Source organism: Ambystoma mexicanum, chromosome 3q, assembly GCF_040938575.1.
Source record: "Ambystoma mexicanum isolate Mex_15411 chromosome 3q, UKY_AmexF1_1, whole genome shotgun sequence".
Lineage (NCBI taxonomy): Eukaryota > Metazoa > Chordata > Amphibia > Caudata > Ambystomatidae > Ambystoma > Ambystoma mexicanum.
The window spans coordinates 807632934-807655609 of NC_090926.1; the positions used below are offsets into that span (position 1 = coordinate 807632934).

The following is a 22676-nucleotide window of genomic DNA, read 5'->3' on the forward strand; positions in this document are numbered from 1 at the left end:
GTGGGTTAGTACACGCACCCATCCTCCACAGAGCTCCAAATGTGAGCCTTCTCCATCAGGGACTCCGCAGTGAGGTGTATTACCATTGGTGGTTGATTTAATCAAATTGGTATGTAAGCTTGACACAAAAAAAAGGGTCTCACTCAGATGATGAGCTTTCACTCCTTGAAGAGTGGGAGTTCATCCATGGCGTCCATGCAAGTGAGTCCCTGGTATGGAGGGAGCGCTGGTTGCTCTCGAACTCTGACATGGGAGGAAGTGTAACTTAATAAGAGGGAGCATATCCTTGAGCACAGCGCTTCTGTTCACTTTTTGGGATAGGAAGTCAGAAAATTCCAAGACTGCACATTTGGACTCCATTCTGCATTTTTGGAAGTGAAACTACTTCCATGCTTGTATGTAGGAATAACTAACTTCCATTAACATGGAGATCACTCGATAAAAAGGGAAGCTGGAATTCTTCTGATCTTTCAAGTCTGAGAAGAAAAGGGAAGACAAAGCAGCAATGGTGAATTACAAAAGAAATCCCACTCTGGCAACAGGGAATCGATGGAGGGCCCTCGGAAACATGTACAGAAAATTCAAATACCACCATCTGATGCGCCGCATATGGTACACAAGGTGCAATCAATGGGAGTCTGACTTCCTGGCTCCTATTGTTTGAGTGTTTTGGCCGTTTCTGGGCTTAGAAAAGGACTTATTGTGAGCACTGCTTGCACAGCAGAGGGAGACCGGCCCTGTAGGAAATTGGAGGTCCTGTTGCAAACTGGTGTTTCTGGAGCACCTTCAGGGCTGGAGCAGATGTCTCCCAAGTGCCAGTGGTGCTGCAGAGTCACTGGCCTGTTAGGAGCCTCTCTGATTCCCTGTAGGCCAGTCCAGCTCTGTTGAGAAGGGAAGGAAACTAGAATACAGAGATTGGGAAAGGAGTAAGACACAGCTTTTGAAAAGTTAAGGTATGCCATTAAGGAAATTGTTGGTGTCTGGGATTGTGGACGCAGCCTAACCCAAGCAGTTGCACCTGGAAGGGAAATATAAGCTACCTGAGGCAAATCAGGCTTGGTCCCACCCCAAAAGGGGCAGTCCAACCCGAATTGCTTGGCCACCTCCCTTCTACACTAGACCACAAGCATCCCCAGACATGTTTCAGCCTTGTTGGGCCTCATCAGTGAGGAGTAGCTTGGGTCTCTAGGCCCAGCAGCCACAGGACCATCGGCTCGGCATCCCCGTCCCATTTGGGGTGACTACACAAAACAAAAGAGATGATGGCTGGAAGGTTTATGGTTTCAGTTTGTCTCCCTATGTGAGAGAGGGTAAGCCCAGACGTGGGTCCCTTGCTCACTGCGCCATAGGGAACCGAGCTGCACCTCACTGAGGAGGCCCAACAAGGCTGAAACATGTCTGGGGTTGCTTGTGTTTCTGTGCCGAGGGGATCTGGCCTAGCAGTTTGGGCAGGGCTGCTCCTATTGATGGCAGTACCTGGCTGATTTGCATATGGCTGGAGCCCTTTTGCAATGGCGCAGATGGGCTAAAAAACGGTGGTGTGGAAGGTTGCCCAGAGCAATGCCAGTGGTTTAGATTAATTCAAAACCTTGCGCCCATTACTTTTTTGGTTCCACCATTAGATGTTAGACCTAAATTAACATTTTGGAGAATGGACATCTTACTTTGAAATTAGATAAGTGTGGATTTAGCTGACAAGATGTAATTCTGTGTAGGCAGTGAGGGGCACGTCGCCATGTTCAAGATGAGTCATTGGTATAAGCTCAGCTAGATACAAAGCTGCAAAGGCCATTACATTTCATCCAGAACAGGTAATAAAAGAGCTTGAGCACAAGCACCAGCAGAAAGACTCCTTCAGAAAGTACAGGCATTTGGGGTGAACTTAAATCTCTTTAATCAGAAGTAATAGCTGCAAGTCTCCTGGGAGCTAAGCAGTTTCATGTTTCTCAATCAAATAAGTATAACAAGTGTTTAGCTTATAAATCGGGTGCTTCAAAATCATCGCACATTATTAAAACTATCTCAGACATTACCGGTAAGTTCAGTTAGGCGGAAAAGGCTAAACTGAAGATGTTTTCTAATTTCTACGCTGCACTAATTAAAGCTCTTTCACGCAACACTAATAAGAAACAAAGCATTAACAGGCCAGGGTCATTTTGCGTACTCTTTTGAAGAAAGAGCATCAGGCATTGGACCACTCAACGAAGGTAGAGGAAAATTCAGCTCACATCTTACATACTAATACACCCTTCTTTTTTTGTATCAATCTGAAATCTGACTTTTAATACATTTTTAAATATGGCAGTCATCCAGGGTGGCTTCTCCGCCTTGTCCCTTCTCTGGGATCCTGGTTCTTTCTCTAGTCTCACTTTTCACTGATGTCTTGTTGCGTGGGGAGTTTACAAAATGAGTGAAGCATTGACATCCGTAATACTAAAACAAAGACCCTTTGCTAAGTAGTTCTTACCAGCCCATTGCAGCATTAAATTGTGATGCTAGAATAAATGCGAAGGTCCTAGCTAACCACCTTGTTCTGATATTACCAAAATGATTTCATCGAGACCAGGCGGGTTTCATTTTGTGCTGACAAACTCCTAACAGCACCAGGAAAGTGATGGATGTCATTTGGGTCTGATTACTAGTTTGGTAGCAGTGGAAAACACGCAGTATTTCTGAATATTTCACATATTTTACTTCTCTTCCAAAGTACGAGTTTCTGTAGCACGAGTCTCATTTAACGCTTAGGTTTGTGTGGAGAAAAATGTCACCAAACACAGGTATTGCTGCATGTGGCACTACCCATGTTCCGCATTCAGTAACACCATGTCTCCCAAATGGGGAATAACAGAAGGGTCTGCGTGACTCAAAATCATCCAGGGCCTTCCAGTTACCCCGCGTTTATCACGTTTGTCAGTGGTACATGTGTGTGGCGCTATTAAAGCCGATCATACAGCCAAACTCGGAATCAGGCCAATTGACGGTAGCATGAAAACTCAGTCTCCCTTTGCTCCACTGTGGTTACATGCACATGATTCTGGGTCCATATACCTTGAAATCATTTGGACAATTAATGATAACGCAGGCTTGGGTTTGGCGGCGTTACCAAAAGTAATACAGCCAAACTCGTAACTAGGCCCAACAACAACATCTCTTGGTTTGAAGCTCTACTAATTAAAGTGCCTATGTACAGCACAAAAAACACCAAAAGAATGTAGGTTTATTTGGGCGAACAGACCACTAAGGACAGCTGAAATAACTTGAATTATGTGTTTGGCTGTAGGGCACTGGTGCTATCGTATAGCTTTTAATACCTTTATTCATGTTGACCTGCCTTTACTCAGCTTAATCATTCTAAAAAAAAAACGTGGGTGGATGTCGAACCATCAGTTCTGTCTGAACCATTGGATGCAATGATAAGCCTTCCTCCTGAAGACTTTAAAATGCCTTCAATCCCACTAGAGCCGCATTTAGTATTGGGGCAAAGCACAAACACAAAATGGTGTCTGGGCGTGCCCGTCTCTTCTAATCCTTGGTATTCCGAAACCCAAACATATGACAAGGTTTAAATGCCCTACAATTTAGAGCCTGGACCGATGGGGCATAAGAAAGAATGGAACAGGTTTTCTCTGAAAGAGCCCTTTAACCTTTAAAATTGTAAATAAATGATCTGTGCTCAGAATCTGGTGCTATCAATTGGGATATTGGGCTTGCGTCACAGGGTACATTGAGGAAATGGTCAATTCGATGGTTTATGCCTGCTCAACCCTCTATTCTCTATAAGAGCCAAAGCGCAGATCCTGTGATCTCTCATATATATCTCAGTGGAAGGCAGGCCGTCGGACCTACCGACTCCTCATGGGGCTAGGTGTGGCCTAGAGCTGCTTACTTCTCAATTTGCACCTACGATGCTTCTGCTGGTATCTCACTCCAGCAAACCTTAACATCTATCTCACCTCCACTTCCTTCCGCATTGTTTAATGACATGAGGCAATCTTTTGGAAAGATGGTTTTTCAGATATTAAAATGGTTACTGGTTTAGTCCTTCATTCAGCCACCCTGGTGGTATCGCTAGGAGATGCCCACCCGGGGAAGCATGTTTTTTAGACAGTCACACATCGAGACTCACTATTTAGTAGCATCCAGGTCCGAGGTTGCTAAACACTGGAAATGGATGCACCCTTCACTTAACTCAAAATTGTGTATTACAATCTGGAATACTTTAGTAATGGACAAGATTTCCAATTTGATATACAAATGTCAGAAAACGTGCTCCCTCAATCAACGTTGCAATTGGTCATGATTTTCTCTGTGTGCACTTTAAAACCGCTCAGGGGCGTTGCTAGGGGGGGGGGCTGAGGGGGCTATAGCCCCGGATCTTTTGGCTGTAGCCCCGGATAGAAGCTCAGGAGCTACAGCCAAAAGACTAGCTAGCCCCGAGTCCTGACAGCCTGGACATTAGCTTAGCCCCGGATCTTTTCCAGACCTAGCAACTCCCCTGAAACCGCTAACCTGAGATATTTGTGTTTATAGTAAGTGTGTGAAAACTATGATTCCCTTAATTGGTGACATTGTTACAGGGAATCTTTTGTCTTCCTGTGCTTGGTGTAGCCCATCTCCACATCTCTCAACAGCTCTCATTCCTGCCCTGGAATAGCTCACTTCAGCCATGCTATGACCCCTGTCCCAGACCTATACTATCCTTTACCATGTGATATGAACTGTGCCTGACTTTTCACTGTTCTGATATCCAATGTTCTGATTAAAAAGCGGACTAAATATCAAACAGAATAGATTCCCCACACTCCTTGTGGATACGGGGATATTCACGTTTGCCACGCGCGATGCCTACACCATTCACCGGTTATTGAGGGCATGATATCGATAAGAGTAACGTGTGATAAAGCCCTTAACCGCTAACCAGCGCGGAAGCCCTTTGTGGGCATGCACCCCGGACTGCTCCGACCGTGTTCCCTGGAACACAGCACCATCAGCGAGGAACATTCAACCAAGTAGACTCGCTTTCTTTCGGGCTTTGAAGAATTGCCTCTCCGCCAGCTGGTGGTTCAAACGACCGAGAGTACAAAGCAGTCGCCATTAGCGTTTTCTGACTCCGAGAAATCCCATTACCAGAAGAAAGGCTCCAAGTCTGATTTCGATTAAATTCGCTCATATGCCTCAGCTGTACATTAACATACCCCTCCCACCCCACCCCAGCACGAGATATGCAGCTCAATCTCGGGGATCTTGCAGCAAAGGGGAGATACTGTGTCTCAGAGGAGTCCCTCACTTTGGGAGGGGGTTCAAAGCAGATAATGTGGCAAGAAAAAATTAGGAAAGAAAAGATGAAAAGTGCCATCTACAAGAAATGAGAAGTTGTTGCTTCCCGCCGTAGCATTATGCATCTCACCATACATGGCAGCTTAAGCCCTAGCCGCTAAGGATTTGAAGAATGTGAAACTCTCCATTACACCACAGGGCTGCATGTCACTAGCCAGCGGCCTCGGGTTCATGGCCTAGGGCCACACGGCACTAGCCAGTGGCCTCGGTTCATGGTCGAGGGCCACATGTCACTAGCCAGCAGCCTCGGGTTCATGGCCGAGGGCCACATGTCACTAGCCAGCGGCCTCGGGTACATGGCCTAGGACCACATGTCCCTAGCCAGCGGCCTCGAGTACATGCCTAGGGCCACATGTCACTAGCCAGCGGCCTCGAGTACATGGCCTAGGGCCACATGTCACTAGCCAGCGGCCTCGGGTTCATGGCCAAGGGCCACTTGTCACTAGCCAGCGGCCTCAGGTACATGGCCTAGGGCCGCATGTCACTAGCCAGCGGCCTCGAGTTCATGGCCTAGGCCCACATGTCACTAGCCAGCACCACATGTCACTAGCCAGAGGTGTCGAGTTCATGGCCTAGGGCCGCATGTCACTAGCCAGGGGCCTCGAGTTCATGGCGTAGGGCCACATCTCATTAGCCAGCAGCCTCGAGTTCATGGCAGGGCCGCATGTCACTAGCCAGGGGCCGTGAGTTCATGGCGTAGGGCCACATGTCACTAGCCAGCAGCCTCGAGTTCATGGTAGGGCCGCATGTCACTAGCCAGCGGCCTCGAGTTCATGGCCTAGGGCCACATGTCACGAGCCAGCGGCCTCGAGTACATGGCCTAGGGCCACATGTCACTAGCCAGCAGCCTCGGACACATGGCCTAGGGCCACATGTCACTAGCCAGCGGCCTCGGACACATGGCCTAGGGCTACATGTCACTAGCCAGCGGCCTCAAGTTAATGGCCTAGGGCCACATGTCACTAGCCAGTGCCTCGATTACATGGTCTAGGGCCACATGTCACTAGCCAGCGCCCTCGAGTGCATGGCCTAGGGCCACATATCGCTAGCCAGCGGCCTCGAGTACATGGCCTAGGGCCACATGTCACCAGCCAGCGGCCTCGATTTCATGGCCTAGGGCCACATGCCATTAGCCAGTGGCCTCGGGTACATGAGTACATGGCCTAGGGCTACATGTCACTAGCCAGTGGCCTCGAGTGCATGGCCTAGGGCCACATGTCACTAGCCAGAGGCCTCGAGTTCATGGCCTAGGGCCACATGTTACTAGCCAGCGGCCTCGAGTACATGGCCTAGGGCCACATGTCACTAGCCAGCGGCCTCGGACACATGGCCTAGGGCCACATGTCACTAGCCAGCAGCCTCGAGTGCATGGCCTAGGGGCACATGTCACTAGCCAGCGGCCTCGAGTACATGGCCTAGGGCCACATGTCACTAGCCAGCGGCCTCGGACACATGGCCTAGGGCCACATGTCACTAGCCAGCGGCCTCGAGTGAATGGCCTAGGGCCACATGTCACGAGCCAGCGGCCTCGAGTACATGGCCTAGGGCCACATGTCACTAGCCAGCGGCCTCGGACACATGGCCTAAGGCCACATGTCACTAGCCAGCAGCCTCGGACACATGACCTAGGGCCACATGTCACTAGCCAGCGGCCTCAAGTGAATGGCCTAGGGCCATATGTCACTAGCCAGTGGCCTCGATTACATGGTCTAGGGCCACATGTCACTAGCCAGCGCCCTCGAGTGCATGGCCTAGGGCCACATGTCACTAGCCAGCGGCCTCGAGTACATGGCCTAGGGCCACATGTCACCAGTCAGCGGCCTCAAGTTCATGGCCTAGGGTCACATGCCATTAGCCAGTGGCCTCGGGTACATGAGTACATGGCCTAGGGCTACATGTCACTAGCCAGTGGCCTCGAGTGCATGGCCTAGGGCCACATGTCACTAGCCAGAGGCCTCGAGTTCATGGCCTAGGGCCACATGTCACTAGCCAGTGGCCTCAAGTACATGGCCTAGGGCCACATGTCACTAGCCAGCGGCCTCGGACACATGGCCTAGGGCCACATGTCACTAGCCAGCGGCCTCGAGTGAATGGCCTAGGGCCACATGTCACTAGCCAGCAGCCTCGGACACATGGCCTAGGGCCACATGTCACTAGCCAGCGGCCTCGAGTGAATGGCCTAGGGCCACATGTCACTAGCTAGCGGCCTCGAGTGAATAGCCTAGGGCCACATGTCACTAGCCAGTGGCCTCGAGTGCATACCCTAGGGCCACATGTCACTAGCCAGCGGCCTCGGACACATGGCCTAGGGCCACATGTCACTAGCCAGCGGCCTCGAGTGAATGGCCTAGGGCCACATGTCACTAGCCAGCGGCCTCAGACACATGGCCTAGGGCCACATATCACTAGCCAGCGGCCTCGAGTGAATGGCCTAGGGCCACATGTCACTAGCCAGTGGCCTCGAGTGCATGGCCTAGCTCTGGCCTTACTCCTACAACAGAATGACCATCTACATCGCCAGTGCATCAAGTCAAGTTTGCCCAAGTTATCCAAATGCAAATGCCTATTTACTTTACAAACCATCAACAAATCTATAGCTATATAAAATATATGAACTGTAAGGCTGAGAGTGTGTCCCCCTCAGTATAAAACACGTTGATCCACGTGCCCCTAAAAAACAGGAGCAAGTTCTTTTCTGACTGTGGCTGTGCAGAGCAGGCCTAGAAGCACATCTGCTTTTCTCCTCAGACAGGACCTGCTTGGAGCATGTCGCTTCGCGCCACTAGCTCGGATGACATAGTGTATTCTTTATTTATATAGCGCCTACTCACGGGAAAGTGTTTCAAAGCTCTGAAATGCACCCCTCCCTGGAGGAAACCCTCAGAGAAATAGAGCCTCTATGCTTTTTTCCGCGGCACTTCCCATCCACCCCGGAAATCCTGACATGAGGTGGATAATGGATCAGGTGCAACTCGCCTCTGTGGACATTACACTGTATTGTTTCGTGCCCACCAACAACCCTAACATTCCATTGCACATTTCACTCTACATCGCACCCCCCCCTCGGGTGCATACCACATGCCACAAAACATGCAGTAAAATGGGCCTTCATCAAGTGCAGTGAAACTGCCTCAGTGTCTTGGGTGGGTATGGGCAACATACTGGGTACAAGGCTTTGGGTAAACATGGTGAGACTAGAAAGGCAGGATGATTCTGGAAGCCGCTCCAGGAAGTCTGGCACTGTACAGCATTTGGGGCCAGAAGCAGTGCCGATTTAGAGGTTGGCCACTGTGCAGACATGGAGACCTGGCAATGTGGACTTGGAGGTTGGGCACTGTGCCGATTTGGGTAGTGAGGTCCTCATCGGATATATATTTCTATTTCCCTTTTTGCAGACCGCCCATGCCTCTAGCCCTACAGTTGCCATCAGGTCACAAACAAAAGGGACTGAATGTGCACATTTTCCCTGATGAAGGATATTGTGTCAAATATTCCAACCAAAACCTCTCAACAATGTTCCAATGCAAATGTTGTGCCACTATACACGTTACTCACGGAGAGGAGTCTCTCTGATGTTTCCTGGGTGTTTCACTTCCTTGGGAGTACTCAGTGAACCATAATCGCACATTCCCAGCATGCAATAGCACCTTGGAGAATCCTAAGTGCTCGATGGAATTACCAATAATGATCTTAGACCCAAATAAAGGGACAGACTCAAAGAATATGGCAGAGTACTGCTTTACTATCAGCTCAATGAAGTATGGAAACCTGGTGAACAACTAACTGTAGCCCACGCACTCTCAATAACAAGCTGATTATACAAAGGTTTTATACCTCAATATGCATCATCTATGACATCATCCTATGTGGCAAACTGGCAAACCTATTGAAGGGTGGGATGGTTAAGGAAACATATGTACCTATATATCATATAAGTATAAGTAACGTTACTGGATTCCCCTTATCTGGTAGGCACGCCTTGAACCACCTCTAAATACGTATAATACAGAATGTAGCAGAATAACAGAAGCGGATTGCCCTGTGCAGCATTGTATAGCATGTTGCTACATAGACCTCTATGATTGGCATTCTCTCCCAACCTTGGACTTTTAGCTCGTGAGCAGCACGTAAGCAAAACAAAACTCAGGTGCAGAGAACGTCAGACTGCTACCCACTTGCCCAATTAGTCCATCATTTCTCATTGGTCAGGCTCTAAAACAAGGCTTCTTTGTAGTTTATCTTGCAGCCTATCCTTTACTCTGGGACCTTCAAGGGAGTGTAGGTACTCCATTATCTTCATCTTGAGCTTAATGAATAGCCCTTGTTTTCGGCTTCTGAGTCACGTATGAGGAGACCACAATTTTGGCCATTTCAATCTTTTAGTTAGTGTGACTTAATTCAATTAGGCTGGGTGTCATTACTCATCCCTGCAGACTTTGTTGCTCTCCCTTACATAAGCTTTCTGCATCCTTGACTGTCCAGTACTTGGCACTTGAAGATGTTTTCTTCTTTGCTTAATCTAAGAGAAATATGTCTTGCATACATGGCCTATCCTCTTGACTCCCTTTGTATCTTGCAATTATTCCTTGATGTAGCATCCTTGATCGCAGGCCAATAGACTCCTCTCTATTCCTCACAGAAAGCTGTTTTTCCAGCGTCTCTTGAATCTGCAGCCCTTGTCTGTCTCTGAGGTAGCTTGATCGATTTCAACACGAGTCTGGCATCCATCTTTTTCCAATGGCTGCTTTAGTCACATTAGATTTTCTTCTGCAGCAAGCTTCTAAATGTCTCATCTACCTTGCGTTTCTGCGTATGTACATTCACTTTTTCTCTTCTCACTTATTTCTTTGGTGCACATGATTTCTTCGTGCTAGATTACATGTTTCTCTTGTTACTTCAGTTGCATATTTAGTCTTTGAGTATTTGCATACCGTTTCAGTGTGTCCTCAATGTGAGCAATTCGACCATCCACATGGGGAGTGTACGTTTGCCTGGGCTTTCTGATTTTTTTGAAAATGAAAATAAATGATGGGAGTTCAACCTATGTTAATGTGTGAGGCCATTCCACTCACATTTTCCCTGCTCACTGCATGAATTGCATAGTCATATGTACTCCGGGAGGATACAGCCTACAGGCACCACCCTCCCCTGTCATGTTCAGCTGGAATATGACAGCCATCGGTACATCAAAGAATCTCAAGTAGGGGGAAGGCACACATTCCTCCGGCCATGGGCAACCTAATTAAAATATCAGAGGCTCCATGGATCTGCCTTCCTGTTATCTCAACTGCTGGTGGCAGCGCATACTGATGAGAGTTAATTGAGGCAAGCTGGTTAAAGGGGTGTGGTCACAGAACAGACAACAGGAAGGCAGGACTAATGCCTATTTGGTATGCAGTGTATCAGCTTCACGCTAGTTCCTACCCCTCTGTATGAAAGGCAGTGAATGGCATGACTGGGTCTATTATTTACCGTTGCCAACCCATGCAGAACAGACCCCTTTCAGAGGTAGACATATGTGATTTAAGGGAGACAGGAGGTCTGCTCTCATCACATACTTCAAGGGAGACCTGCACTTTGATCAAGAGTCACAGTTAACCAGAGAGACACTTTGATCTAAAACAGACGGGAAGATGAGTGGAACTTAGGAGTATATTTTGTCACCCTTATCGTTCCTATTGCAGAACTCTCTTGTTCTGACCTCACGCATAACAGAAGATTGTTGGTGGGGACCCAGGATTGGTTCATTAAGGTAGGCTTAGTCTGCACCAATCACTGGGCCCATTTGGCTTTAAAGGATGGCTGAAACCGTCACTTAACAGCTCATCTGTAGACTTCGCAAGGCGTAACAAGAAGGACTCATTTGGACCCTGACTGAAAGGACAGTCTGCCTTACATCTTCCGCCAGTGAAGGAAGGCCAGGATTTCCAAGAGGGAAGCAAGATCCCTCCCTAAACATCTCCCCGGGAACAGAGGGAGATACCGGCCTCAGAGGACCCATCCAGCAGCTCTGGAACCGGAACCCAGCCAGCACACAGCGTGCCCTGCTAGGTTCTGCCAGCAAACTTCCTAGGTGGGAAGTGCCAGAGAGTCTCTGAACAAAGGACAAGGCTGTTGACTGCAAACACTCTCCTCAGCTTTGGCCCAGCCACCTTGAAAGGATGCCACAAGCCCTGTGAAGAGGCTCAGAGTAGCTGAACACAAGCATCAACCAGCATCCATCTTTTAAGCACATTTTTGAGGCAGTCAAGCCCTCGAACTGTGACTGGCTGTACCACTGACTATTGTCATGCTGCAATCACTCAAGCCGTCCGAGACGCCTCAACCAGCATTCCAGATTTGCCAACCAGCACAGAGACAATAACTCTTGACCCAGAACCGGTGTGTAGGCTAGCCTGCAGCCGTCTGTCCAGCCTTGCTGAATTGCCTTCCACTTGATACCTGCAGTTGTCTCCACGTCTTGAACTCTGTCGCAGGCGCTGCAAAGCATCCTGGAACTGGCTTGACACTGTCGAGCAACAAGAACATCTCAAGCACCAGGTACATTGTTGTTTTGTCCTTCTCTGAAGGACCTTACTAATATTTACGACCCCTTGCTCCCTTGGTGCTGAAACCAAATAACCTTGAACAGTTAAGACTGATTGCTTTACAGACTACCCTCCTGTCAGTATCTAGAGTGCAGCCCTTTCCTTCGTGAAACTATCTGTCCTCTGTGTTCCATTACAGTGAGGGTTGTATTTTGTAGTGTGCTAGAACTGTCAGTTGTAATAATAATAAAGTAGATATGTTAATATAACCTTGACTGGACTGTCCCATTAATCATTGGGTAATAATTGTATTTTCACTGTGTTGCAACTAACCAACGATCCACAACCTTGCAGAGATAAACCCGCCGTTCCGTCCATGTTACCAGAATTGGACAAGGAGGTTTATAATTGACTTGTGCTCCAATCTGTTTGGATCCATTCTGTTGTACTAGAGGTGTGGGGCTGATTGATGGTTTAGAAACCGATATTCATGCTTGGACCACTGGTGACCCGGAAGGTGATTCGTCACACTCGTGCCTTTCCATCTTGACATCACTTTGCAGCTGTCAGATTTTCTTTTCAGCTCTTCAAAGCTTAGTTGTTCCTGCAAATCTCCCTGTACCCTTTCAGTTCGTGGGTACATTCAATAAGGTTGTCTGAGTGCATATATTCTCTCATACACTCAATGTAATATTGGGATGATACCTGGTGTCACACATCGGGCTCTTCTACTGCTGTTCCAATATGACGGAGTTGAGGGGCCGGAAACTAGGGATGACATAAATGTCTGCTCCTCTACACCCATGTCCCCATGACCCTGGACCAAGAGCTGCAGAGGGTGTTTTGCATTGTGTTTCAAATGCACATAACAAATGGTGGGGTTGATCCCATTTTGCACTTGCTTCATCACTGACACTGCTTGCTCTTTTCTGTAACAGGATAGATGGTGAGGCAATGAAGACATACAATAATATGGAGTGGTTGTATATTAAGGACTCTGTGCCTTAAATCAAGGCAGAATGAAAGAGGGTGAGATGCGCGAGCAGAGACTGAATGTGTGGGTTTGGAAGAACAGGGGCTGTGTGCATTAAATGAAGGCAAAAAGTAATGTGGAGAGAAGGGAGGGTTCCATGTCATTTCACCGACAGGCATTTTTACGACTGCTTTTTTTACGTGGACACTATTACGAAAAAAGTAATCAAAGTTCCCCCACAATCCTCCCTCCCCCACCTATTTTTAACTGTTCCCAACCTCCAACCCCTTATTTGCCCTTTTCCACCCCACCCAAAAAATGTGATTACTTTATTGTAATAGTGTCCACATAAAAAAGGCAGTCGTAAAGTTCTGCACAGGGTGGGTGTGGAACCAAAAGTCTAAAATGTGTAGAAGACCACAGAGAGCAAGATGGAGTATAGAAATATATGAGTACAGTAAGATAGTTGGGAGCAAGACTGTAAAAAGATTTAAAAACAAGACAAAGAAAATTAAACTTCATTTGAGAGTAAAAATCTAGCCAATGAAGTGTTGCAAGAGATGAGGAGATAGAGTCACGGTAGGAAAGAAGACACAGTAGATGAATTGAAGAATTAAAAACTGAAGTTAGAGGGGCCAGAGGTGACCTGGGAAGACCAAACAAGGTGAAGAACAGTCGAATATTCGAGAGAAAATTAGAGAGGAGATAAGAAGTTTGGACGCTTGAAACGTAAGTAATGGGTGTGCTTTACGGATGTTGTAAAGGTGGAAGCGGCAAGAACGTGAGGTGAAAGAGATATAGTGAGAGAGAAGGAAAGATTTGAGTCAAGGTGCAAGTCAAGGTTGTGAGCTGTAGGTCAAATGTAAAGCTTAGAGGGTGGAAAAGACAGAAATGGAGGCGGAAGACGAGTGGGAATGGTGTTAGCAGGAAAGAACAGGACCTCCATTTTCCCAGTGTTAAGAGTGAGAAAATGAGAAGATATCCAAGACTTAATAGCCACAAGGCAAGCTGAAAGAGTGCAGTGGATATCAGGGGAGAATGAGGAAAAAGAGAGAAACAGTTGAGTGTCATCTGCATAGAAATGATGTGATAGACAGAAAGAAGAGATAATAGCAGCAAGATATGAGGTGTATAAAGAAAAAAGGAAGGGGCCTAGAACTGACCCTTGGGACACCCCGTGGTCAAGGGAAGAGGGTGGGGAGGACTGGCCCATCCAAGAGACTAATAAAGTTTGGTAAGAGAGGTAAGACTTGAACCAGGACAGAAGAGAACTTTGAATGTCAAGTGATGAAAGTGATGTCAGGAGTAAAGCATGATCTACCACGTCCAAAGCAGCAGAAAGATCTAAGAGAATAAGAAAAGAAGAGTGCTTGGAGTAGCGATCTGAGAATTGTCAAGGGTATTGACCCATGTTGAATCAATAGACTGGGTAGATGTGGGGATGAGCTGTCGCCGCCCATTATTCTATCCCAGAACAAACTAAATCAATAGACTGGGTGGATGTGGGGATGAGCTATCGCCGCCCACATTCACGCCAGAATCCAGGAGAACTGCGCAGTTGGCACAAGACCACTCCAAAGATACAACCTTCTTGTGGGGGGTTCCACATCACCACTCTACTGTAAGGATGCCATCAAAACAATGTTAAGCAAGGGTCCTATACTATCAAGCAAAAGACCACTATATTGAAATGCAGTAATTCAAGACAGATCCCAAAAATGGATGCAATACCGGTACTCACCACTATCAGAAAGCCGGCGTTTTTAAAACCACCAGACTTTTGTGTAAAACTGAACAGAGGAACCCAAACCAGGCCAAGGAAAGACTTGCTAAGAGGTGGATACAATGTAAAACTATATTCTGAAATGACTTTAAGGAAGTAATTATTTAATGTATATGTAAAAATTGTAAGTTTGATTTAAACTGGGAACTAAAGTGACATTTAGCTGAATTCTGCCTGACAACTACCCCCGACAGGAGAAACCTGCTCAGCCACTCTTCCCAGGCCTAGCCGCATCCTGCTGCCCCCACCAAAAGGAGATGACACCTCTCTGATTAGATTAGGGGAGGGGCACCGCAGGAGGTTGAACAAAGCCTTGTCCTGGACTCAGGCAAATGTTATATTGGGGGGGCCATAAAGTGGCTTCCTCTTGGGAGAAGTGGGAGGAGAAGTGCCTCTGGGAGCCACCCGAGCTGGAGGCGGGGGCAGACAGAGGCTTCCCCCATGTGCTTTGGAACCTAAACCACACCCATCTGGGCCAGAGCATCATTTTAAAAAAAGATGGATAATTCATAGTACGGACTTGTCAGAATTATATAAGTAATATCATTATTCTTGTGATTTTTCTGTGCACGTTTTAAGAGGTGTTAGGACCCTGTGGTGTATTCTGGGGGGTTGCTAGCGGAAAATAGGGTCTTACTCCAAATGTCTGCATGTTAAAAATCTGACACTTCATCAATTAATGTCCATACTCCTTGCGCACATTTGTGTAATTTTTGGTAAATGTCCGATATTAGTAAACCGACCAAAAAAGTGCAAAATGTTGTCATTTTTTAATGCAAGCCTCCAGGAAGATCAGAGGCGGACAAGCATGGACCATAAGGAATATATAATGTGTACATGTAATGTCAACAAATTGTGTATCTGGGAAATATGTATTTGAATCAAATATAGATTTGTGTGCACATTGACAAGGGGAGGATCCTCTGACCCATAAACAGACCTCGTCATGATGACAATCCATTTCCTTCCCTCAATCATGGGAGAGGGGAGAATTGGGCCAATGACAAGTAGAGAGGGGCAGGCTTAGCTATGCCACGCACACACCCACTTCCAAAACACATAAAAAGAGACTGCTGGGACAGGTAGAGGATTCACTTTCCACTTTCTTGCGGGACGCTTTGCCGGGAGACTCCAGACTTCAAATCCATCAACCTCCAGAGACCAGAGATCCAGAGAGACCGGAGATCCAGAGAGACCAGAGATCCAGAGAGACCAGAACTGTGCAGTGCTGAGAGCAGAACCAGAGACCAGACCGCTGTGAGCAGAACCGCCAGAAGTCCTGTCCAACCTGACCAGACCTTGACGACTTATTTCAAAAATATAGTGTGAGCACTCACTGTGCCAAAACCAATTTCTTAGTTTAAAATAATCTAATCCAAACTATTTTAGCCTATTAGAACTGCCTCCTAGAATCGTGTCATTCTGTCATCTTTAAAACTGAAAACTGTCATGTGCCATTCTGAGCTTTAAAATTTCAAATCCGAAAAACTACTTTCACAAAATCGCTACTCCTTATAGGGCCTCCGTAATTACGCTCGACGCGCGCATGTAAATTTGCCGCGATTTGACATTTTGCACAATTTCAGCCACGTGTAAAAATCAGCAGTTTCTTGCTTTCCTTTGCTAAAATTCGTTTTAACCTGATGGTTACACATAGAGCATTGCTAAAGTGAGCCTGAACTAATATAAACTAGATATCACCCACCCTGAACCTCTAGAGGGAATTAAAAGCATTCTTAGCACATTTCTCACTTCATTTTCTTCACATTCGAAGCATTTTGGGCCTGTGTTTCAAACTTCTACCTGTATCCTCTAAGCTTGCTGGGGGGGAACTAAATTTCGTATTGTATTTGATTGCATTCCTGAGAACTGTGTGCTCCTCTTTCCATCTCCTTCCATTTCTTACATTGCATAGGGGGGGGGGGTGAATTGCCAGAGAAAAAGTGATTATCTTATCTTTTGCTAAAATCATATCAAGTATTTATGTACTGCATTTTATTCTTCATTGCTTTTCCCTTGAAACCATAAAAGTATTTTTGCTACCTTATCCATCCTATACCCACTCGTTATTGACTGTAAAGAAGTGTGCTAGTGTTAGGTTACCCATTGTTGATCAACATTATATTCATAAGCGTGATATCAATTATTAATTTCTTATAAAAGTGTGATATATATATCTTGTTAATTTTTCAAATAAACCTTTTAATTTGCAAAACAAACCTACTTATTGGCTCAGTGGAGTCAGGGGGATTCTAAGAGGGGGGTGTTATACAAGGGTTGTCATCCAGAGTACTGAACTGGACATAAAAATACATCAATAAGGGTTTTCCTCAGCATCCCAGACTAGGCATTGACTTAGCTGTAGTGTTGATTGAATATTGCTTACAGAATAGAGAATTTAGAACAGAAATCAGCACAGTGGACGGGACGAAAGCCAGATTGAAATCAAGGAAGTAGAGAACAATCGGTGGCAAAAACAGAAATTTGAGTGTAGACAAGACGCTCTAAGAGTTTGGAAAGATAGGATAGAAGAGAGATAGGACGGAAATTAGAGATGATCAATGGGTTAGTGGTAGTTTTTCTTAAAATGGGAATGATCAATGCGTGTTTAAATGAGGTAGTAAAAGTGGACATAGTGAGACAGATGTTAAAGAAAGAAACAAGATAAGGTATAAGAAAAGGATAGACCTTAGGAATAAGTGCTGAAGGAAGTGGATCAGTAGGAGAAGCTGTAGGGTGTGCTCAAGATAGTAGAAGAAGAACATCAGCATTAGAAACTGAGGCAAAGTGAGAAATAGAGGTTTGAGGAGTAGGAGCAGAGGGAGGTGATGTGAAGCGAGGCTTCAATATCACGATGGAGGGATAGAACTTTCAAAGAGAGGAAATTAGCAAAGTCAGAAGCAGACAATGTTGAGTTAAGGGAATAATCCGGGGTGGGAGGAGAAAGAAGTTGTGCAAGAGTCTGAAAAAGATGCTTAGGGTGGGCAGATTGAGTGTGTAATAAATCAGAAAAATAAGCATGTTTAGCAGAGAGTAAGCAATTATCATAGAGAGCGTGGTAAGAGAAGCAAGAAGAATGATCAGGTGCTGATTTAGATTTAAGCCAACGTCTTTCGAGTCGACGAAGAAAACAACACATAGAACGAAGATGAGGAGACAGCCAGGGTTGAGAGGGTTTCTGTGTGGGGTGAAAAGCAGTCAGAGGATAGAGCCTATCTAGAGAAGATGAAAGAGATGGGGAAATAACAGAGGCCGCCTCATCAGCACTGTGGGCAAAGAAAAGAGGCATTGGGGAAGCGCAGAAGTACAGGTGGTATTAAAAAGCCTAGGATTGAAATTTCATAGATCACAACGAAAAATGTTTGCTGGAGAGGAGAGAATCAAGGAGTTTTGAGGAGTAGAAGGGGATAGTGACACTGAAAGTAAGTGGTGATCTGGGAGATAGATAGGTAAGGCAGATACTGAAGAAGCAGTGAAAGTTGAAATAAAAATTAAGTCAAAAGAATAACCCGATATGTAAGAGGCAGGAGTTGCAAGAAGTAAGAGAAATTGGGAATCAAGAATAGAAAGAAAGGGAAAACTAGCAGGTGTAGAAGATAGATGGAGATTAAAGTCGCCAAGTAATACAATATGAGTGGGGCTAGGCAAAAGGTGGGATAGAAGATGGTCAATATCATCACAGAAGGAGCCAACTGGGCCAGGTGGACGATACACAATGATGAATGAAATCGGGAAGAGTTTAATGAAAATGTTGTAGATTAATTCAAAAGAAGAAGAAGAAGGAATAATGACTGGAGAAGGAATAGTAGAGAAGCAAGAGCAATAGAGTAGGTCAGTACCCCCACTGCGACTAGTGGCTCAGGGGATATGGTCAAAAGAAGTCAAGGGTGTAGTCAAAGAAGCAGGATTGGTTGTGTTGTGAGGCAAAATCCATGGTTCGGTAATACAGAGGAAATGTAAATTGAGTCTCAGAAAAATGTCCAGAGCTGCAGTGGATTTGCATAAGGACCTGGCATTCCAGAGTCCAAGGTCGATGGTAGCAGTGTTTATAGAAGCTGAGGGATAAATGAGCTTGGATTTGGTATGGTTACTTATGATTCTGACATCCTAGTGATAGCTTTCTGGATACAATAGAATGTGTATGGTAAGAGTCATGTGGAATGAAGCCAGTACTTTGATCAAATCAAACCTAATACCAGGAGATAACTTGTCTGGATGTACTGGGGAAGCACTGAGGTAGCAAGTTGGCATTGCTGTAGACACAACTTTTCCCCATCTTTGCCCCGGCTTCGCCTCCAGGAGGATATTGTAGCCGAGGGCGGTTTGGGAATGAGGCAGGGGGCGTGGCCAAGATTGTTGCCTGATGTTGCCAGGTGTTGCCAGATTGATTATGCTGTGGTGTTTTGGCAAAGCCATTATTTTAACTAACAATCATAGTAATATAACAACAACAGTGCAAGCTTCAAAACTGCTGAGAGCTGGGAGCTATTTGGCCCCTACTTTTATCCTAGGACAGACTGGTTATCTAAAATCCAACAGCTACCAGGAACTACTTTTGACTCCCCAGTCCAAGTGGTGCCTTACAAACATGCATATCTGACATTATCTTTGAGTGTTTGAAAATGTTAATAAAGAAGAACTAGCACACATTTAAACATAAAGGATCATTTATAATAGCCAAAAGGTTACTGTGCACATCATGTGAAAGTTGCAGCGTACCTGTTCCTGGTTATCTAGCCGTAGCTCTTGTGTACAGGGAGATGCTTGACACAGAGGAGCTGTTTTTAGCATCTGCTCACTGAACCTTAATTTCGAGTCCTGCAGTGTGCACAGGCCAGGGTCTCTGCATGTGCTAGCTCATTTATATTCATGAACCTGATGACCCAGGTTGGTAGGGCTATTTATCCATTTTTATGAATAACAATGAGTTGGACGGTGACATGTCCGCACACTGCTCCACTCAGCTCGCATGGCATTGCTGGAGATTCTCTACTGTAGTAACCATCAGGGTGGGTTGCCAACTACTGGACAGTCATCAACCAGCAGCCCCTACACAGAGGCAAGGTCAGTGAAAAAGCCAATATCAGAGAGGTGTTCCTGTCCTGAGTGACAGCCTTCATTAGACAATCTTGCTGCAGTGCTTTATAGGCAAGTTCATGAGATAAGTAATAATTATCCTTGCATGTGTTATCAATTAACCGTAAGAGGAATGCATGTTTGCTCTTTTTGTCTGTGGATAGATGGCTAACATGTTCTACTTGCCACCAACAGGATCAGAGCAACATGCTAACAATGATTTGGTTTAAAGAAACACTTAAACATTTTATTTCAAGACACAGCAAATATGTAATGATGATTATGATCTGCAAATCGCACAGTGGATTCACCCATCACCCTCAATTAACCAGTGGGAGTTGCAACTTTAACCACAAATATGTTGACATATTATGGAGCAGCCGCGGGTTGTGTCAACAGTGGGCAAGGTGGTGCCCACCCCAATGTGTAACAGATGTGCTAGAAAATATTTGGGCCCTCACACCTATTTTATTACAAATTAATGACTGATGACATCACAGGGTGAGAGGAAATGAAGTCTGTGGAGCCATTATTGAAGCAAAGGTGCCAGCTCAAAGGCTTCAGGAACGCCCCAGTGAGCAATCAAACAATATGAATCTCATTATTAAACAAGGGATTATCAAAAGTTCAGGCGATCAACAACAACACATTTTAAAAATCCCAACAGTTGGATGAGTCTTGTGATTTTTTAAATTTTTTTTTAAGCCACTGTTAGGCATTGTTCAGTGGTCAGGCGGGGAGGCGCTTTCTGAGTTCTGCATGCAACTAATGTTTTACCTACCACAGGTGTTTCACAGGAATGCAGAAGGTAGCTTAATACACACATTTTTCTTGCAGGCTTTTAATGCCTTGCTCTGCTGTCACCCTCCTGGTGTGTTTGTACCTGAGATCTTGAGGTTTTCCAGAGCGTATCCTGACGTTTAGCAGACCAGTGTTGCATAAGGCATTCATGAAATGCCGAAACATAAACCTACTGTGGCTGCCATGTGCACATTCAAAATTGGCATATGCCTTGCTCTGCGTGCAGTGCACAAGATCCTCCAGATTAAATGAGGATTGCAAACACCGTTTATAATAGTCATTGGAGGCTTGTTTGGAGCTTTGAGGTGAGTCATGCTCTACTGATGGCATAGCTTTGACATCTTAGTTTATTTTTTCAATGTCTGATTTTTAGCCTAGGTGGGATTTATGGGTGTATGTTTCTCTTGAGACCTCTTTTGGTAATGCTGCATTATTTCCTTATTTCCGGCTTCCCCCCATTAATATGTATAACTAGGTGCGAGTTCATAAAATGCACGTCCCAACATCCTTGCAAAACTTTCATTATGCTTCGATTTACTTGTACATGATGTGCAGAATATGCCCTTTTATAGTTGCAATTTGCCACGTGCGTTGACGTGTTAGAATTAAGGAAACATTGTCAAAAAGAGGAGCATTTCCGCATAGTTGCTGAGAGGTACACTCCTCTTTGACAGGATGTGTGTGTCACCCTGCAGTTGCCCTAGAGCTTGGACAGATGTCTCTAACACTCTGGCTATGTTCCACGCACCGTGGTGAACGCTGCACTGGTTCCGCAGTACTGTGCCTTGATGCAGTCCATCATTGTAAATGTTGTGATTTTTGGGGTGCAAGCGGGGTCGTGAAATCCTATATGTGTTTGGTTCCTTGACCGTATCTCTCTCATACATGGTTTGAGCGCTTCAGCATGCTGGTGATTCTCCTGAACTGCGTGACCCTCGGAATGTTCCATCCGTGTGAGGACATGGCCTGTGGCTCACAGCGCTGCACGATTTTACAGGTAAGGGCCCTCGTGAGACAGTTGGATACATGGCATGAACACATAGGATCTGTCGGCGAACTTGCAGTGCTGTCTTTGGTTCACCACACTGACCCCTACTGGGGAGCACTAGAACAGCAGAAATAAACACGCCTCGTCTAAAAGCTATGGCAAATGCTGTTATATCACCAAAACGAGAACTATACCATGTGTATTCTGTTGATCTCTGATGGCAAGACCATTTGGGATGCCGGCCAGTTTGTTTCTGGTAGTATGCGCACCACCCTGCTCCTAGCTGGGCAGTGGTTCAGACTCTCACATCTTCCTCTCGCTCACCACAGGAGAGGATCAATAAGGATATGAGCACCCATCTCTCACCACAGGAGAGGATCAATAAGGATATGAGCACCCATCTCTCACCACAGGAGAGGATCAATAAGAATATGAGCACCCATCTCTCACCACAGGAGAGGATCAATAAGGATATGAGCACCCATCTCTCAACACAGGAGAGAATCGGTCTGGTTGTGAGCACCCATCTCTCACCACGGAAGAGGATTAGTTAAATTATGAGGCCCCAAATCTCACCACAGGAGAGGATCAGTCATGTTATTAGAATCCATTTCTCACCACAGGCGATAATCCTGGTTATGGGCACTCAACTCTCGCCACAGGAGAGGATCAGTCAGGGTGTGAGCACTCATCTCCCACTGCAGGCAAGGATCAGTTAGGTTATGAGCACCCACCCCTCACCACAGGAGATGATCATTCAGGTTATGAGCACCCACCTCACATCACATGAGAGAATCAGTCAGGTTGTGAGCATCCAACGCACACTAAAGGAGATGATTCGTCAGGTTATGGGCACCCAACTCTCACCACAGGAAAGGATCAATCAGTTTATGAGCACCCATCTCCCACCACAGGATCAGATCAGTCAAGTTATGAGCATCAATCTCTCACCACAGGAGAGGATCAGTGTTTGGGCACACATCTCCTACCACAGGATCGAATCAGTCAGGTTATGAGCATCAATCTCTCACCACAGGAGAGGATCAGTCCGGTTGTGAGCACCCATCTCTCACCACAGGAGATGATCATTCAAGTTATGAGCACGCATCTTACACCACAGGAGAGGATCAGTCAGGTGGTGAGCACCCAACTCTCACCACAGGAAAGAATCAATCAGGTTAGGCAAAGCAA

The 22676-nt window shown here is 46.0% G+C and overlaps 1 protein-coding gene across 12 annotated transcripts in view; it reads left to right on the forward strand.

The window, feature by feature from the left end:
- CACNA1G (calcium voltage-gated channel subunit alpha1 G) overlaps positions 1-22676 on the forward strand; it is a 1457373-nt gene that overhangs the window by 504644 nt on the left and 930053 nt on the right. For 11 of the 12 annotated variants that reach the window (XM_069654897.1, XM_069654896.1, XM_069654902.1 and 8 more), the window contains exon 1: positions 21354-21494. In XM_069654897.1, the coding sequence (XP_069510998.1) occupies positions 21402-21494 (93 nt within the window). In that variant the 5' untranslated portion in view covers positions 21354-21401. Of the gene's footprint in view, positions 1-21353; positions 21495-22676 lie in introns of those variants that run through there. The other variant, XM_069654906.1, reaches the window with a different exon arrangement.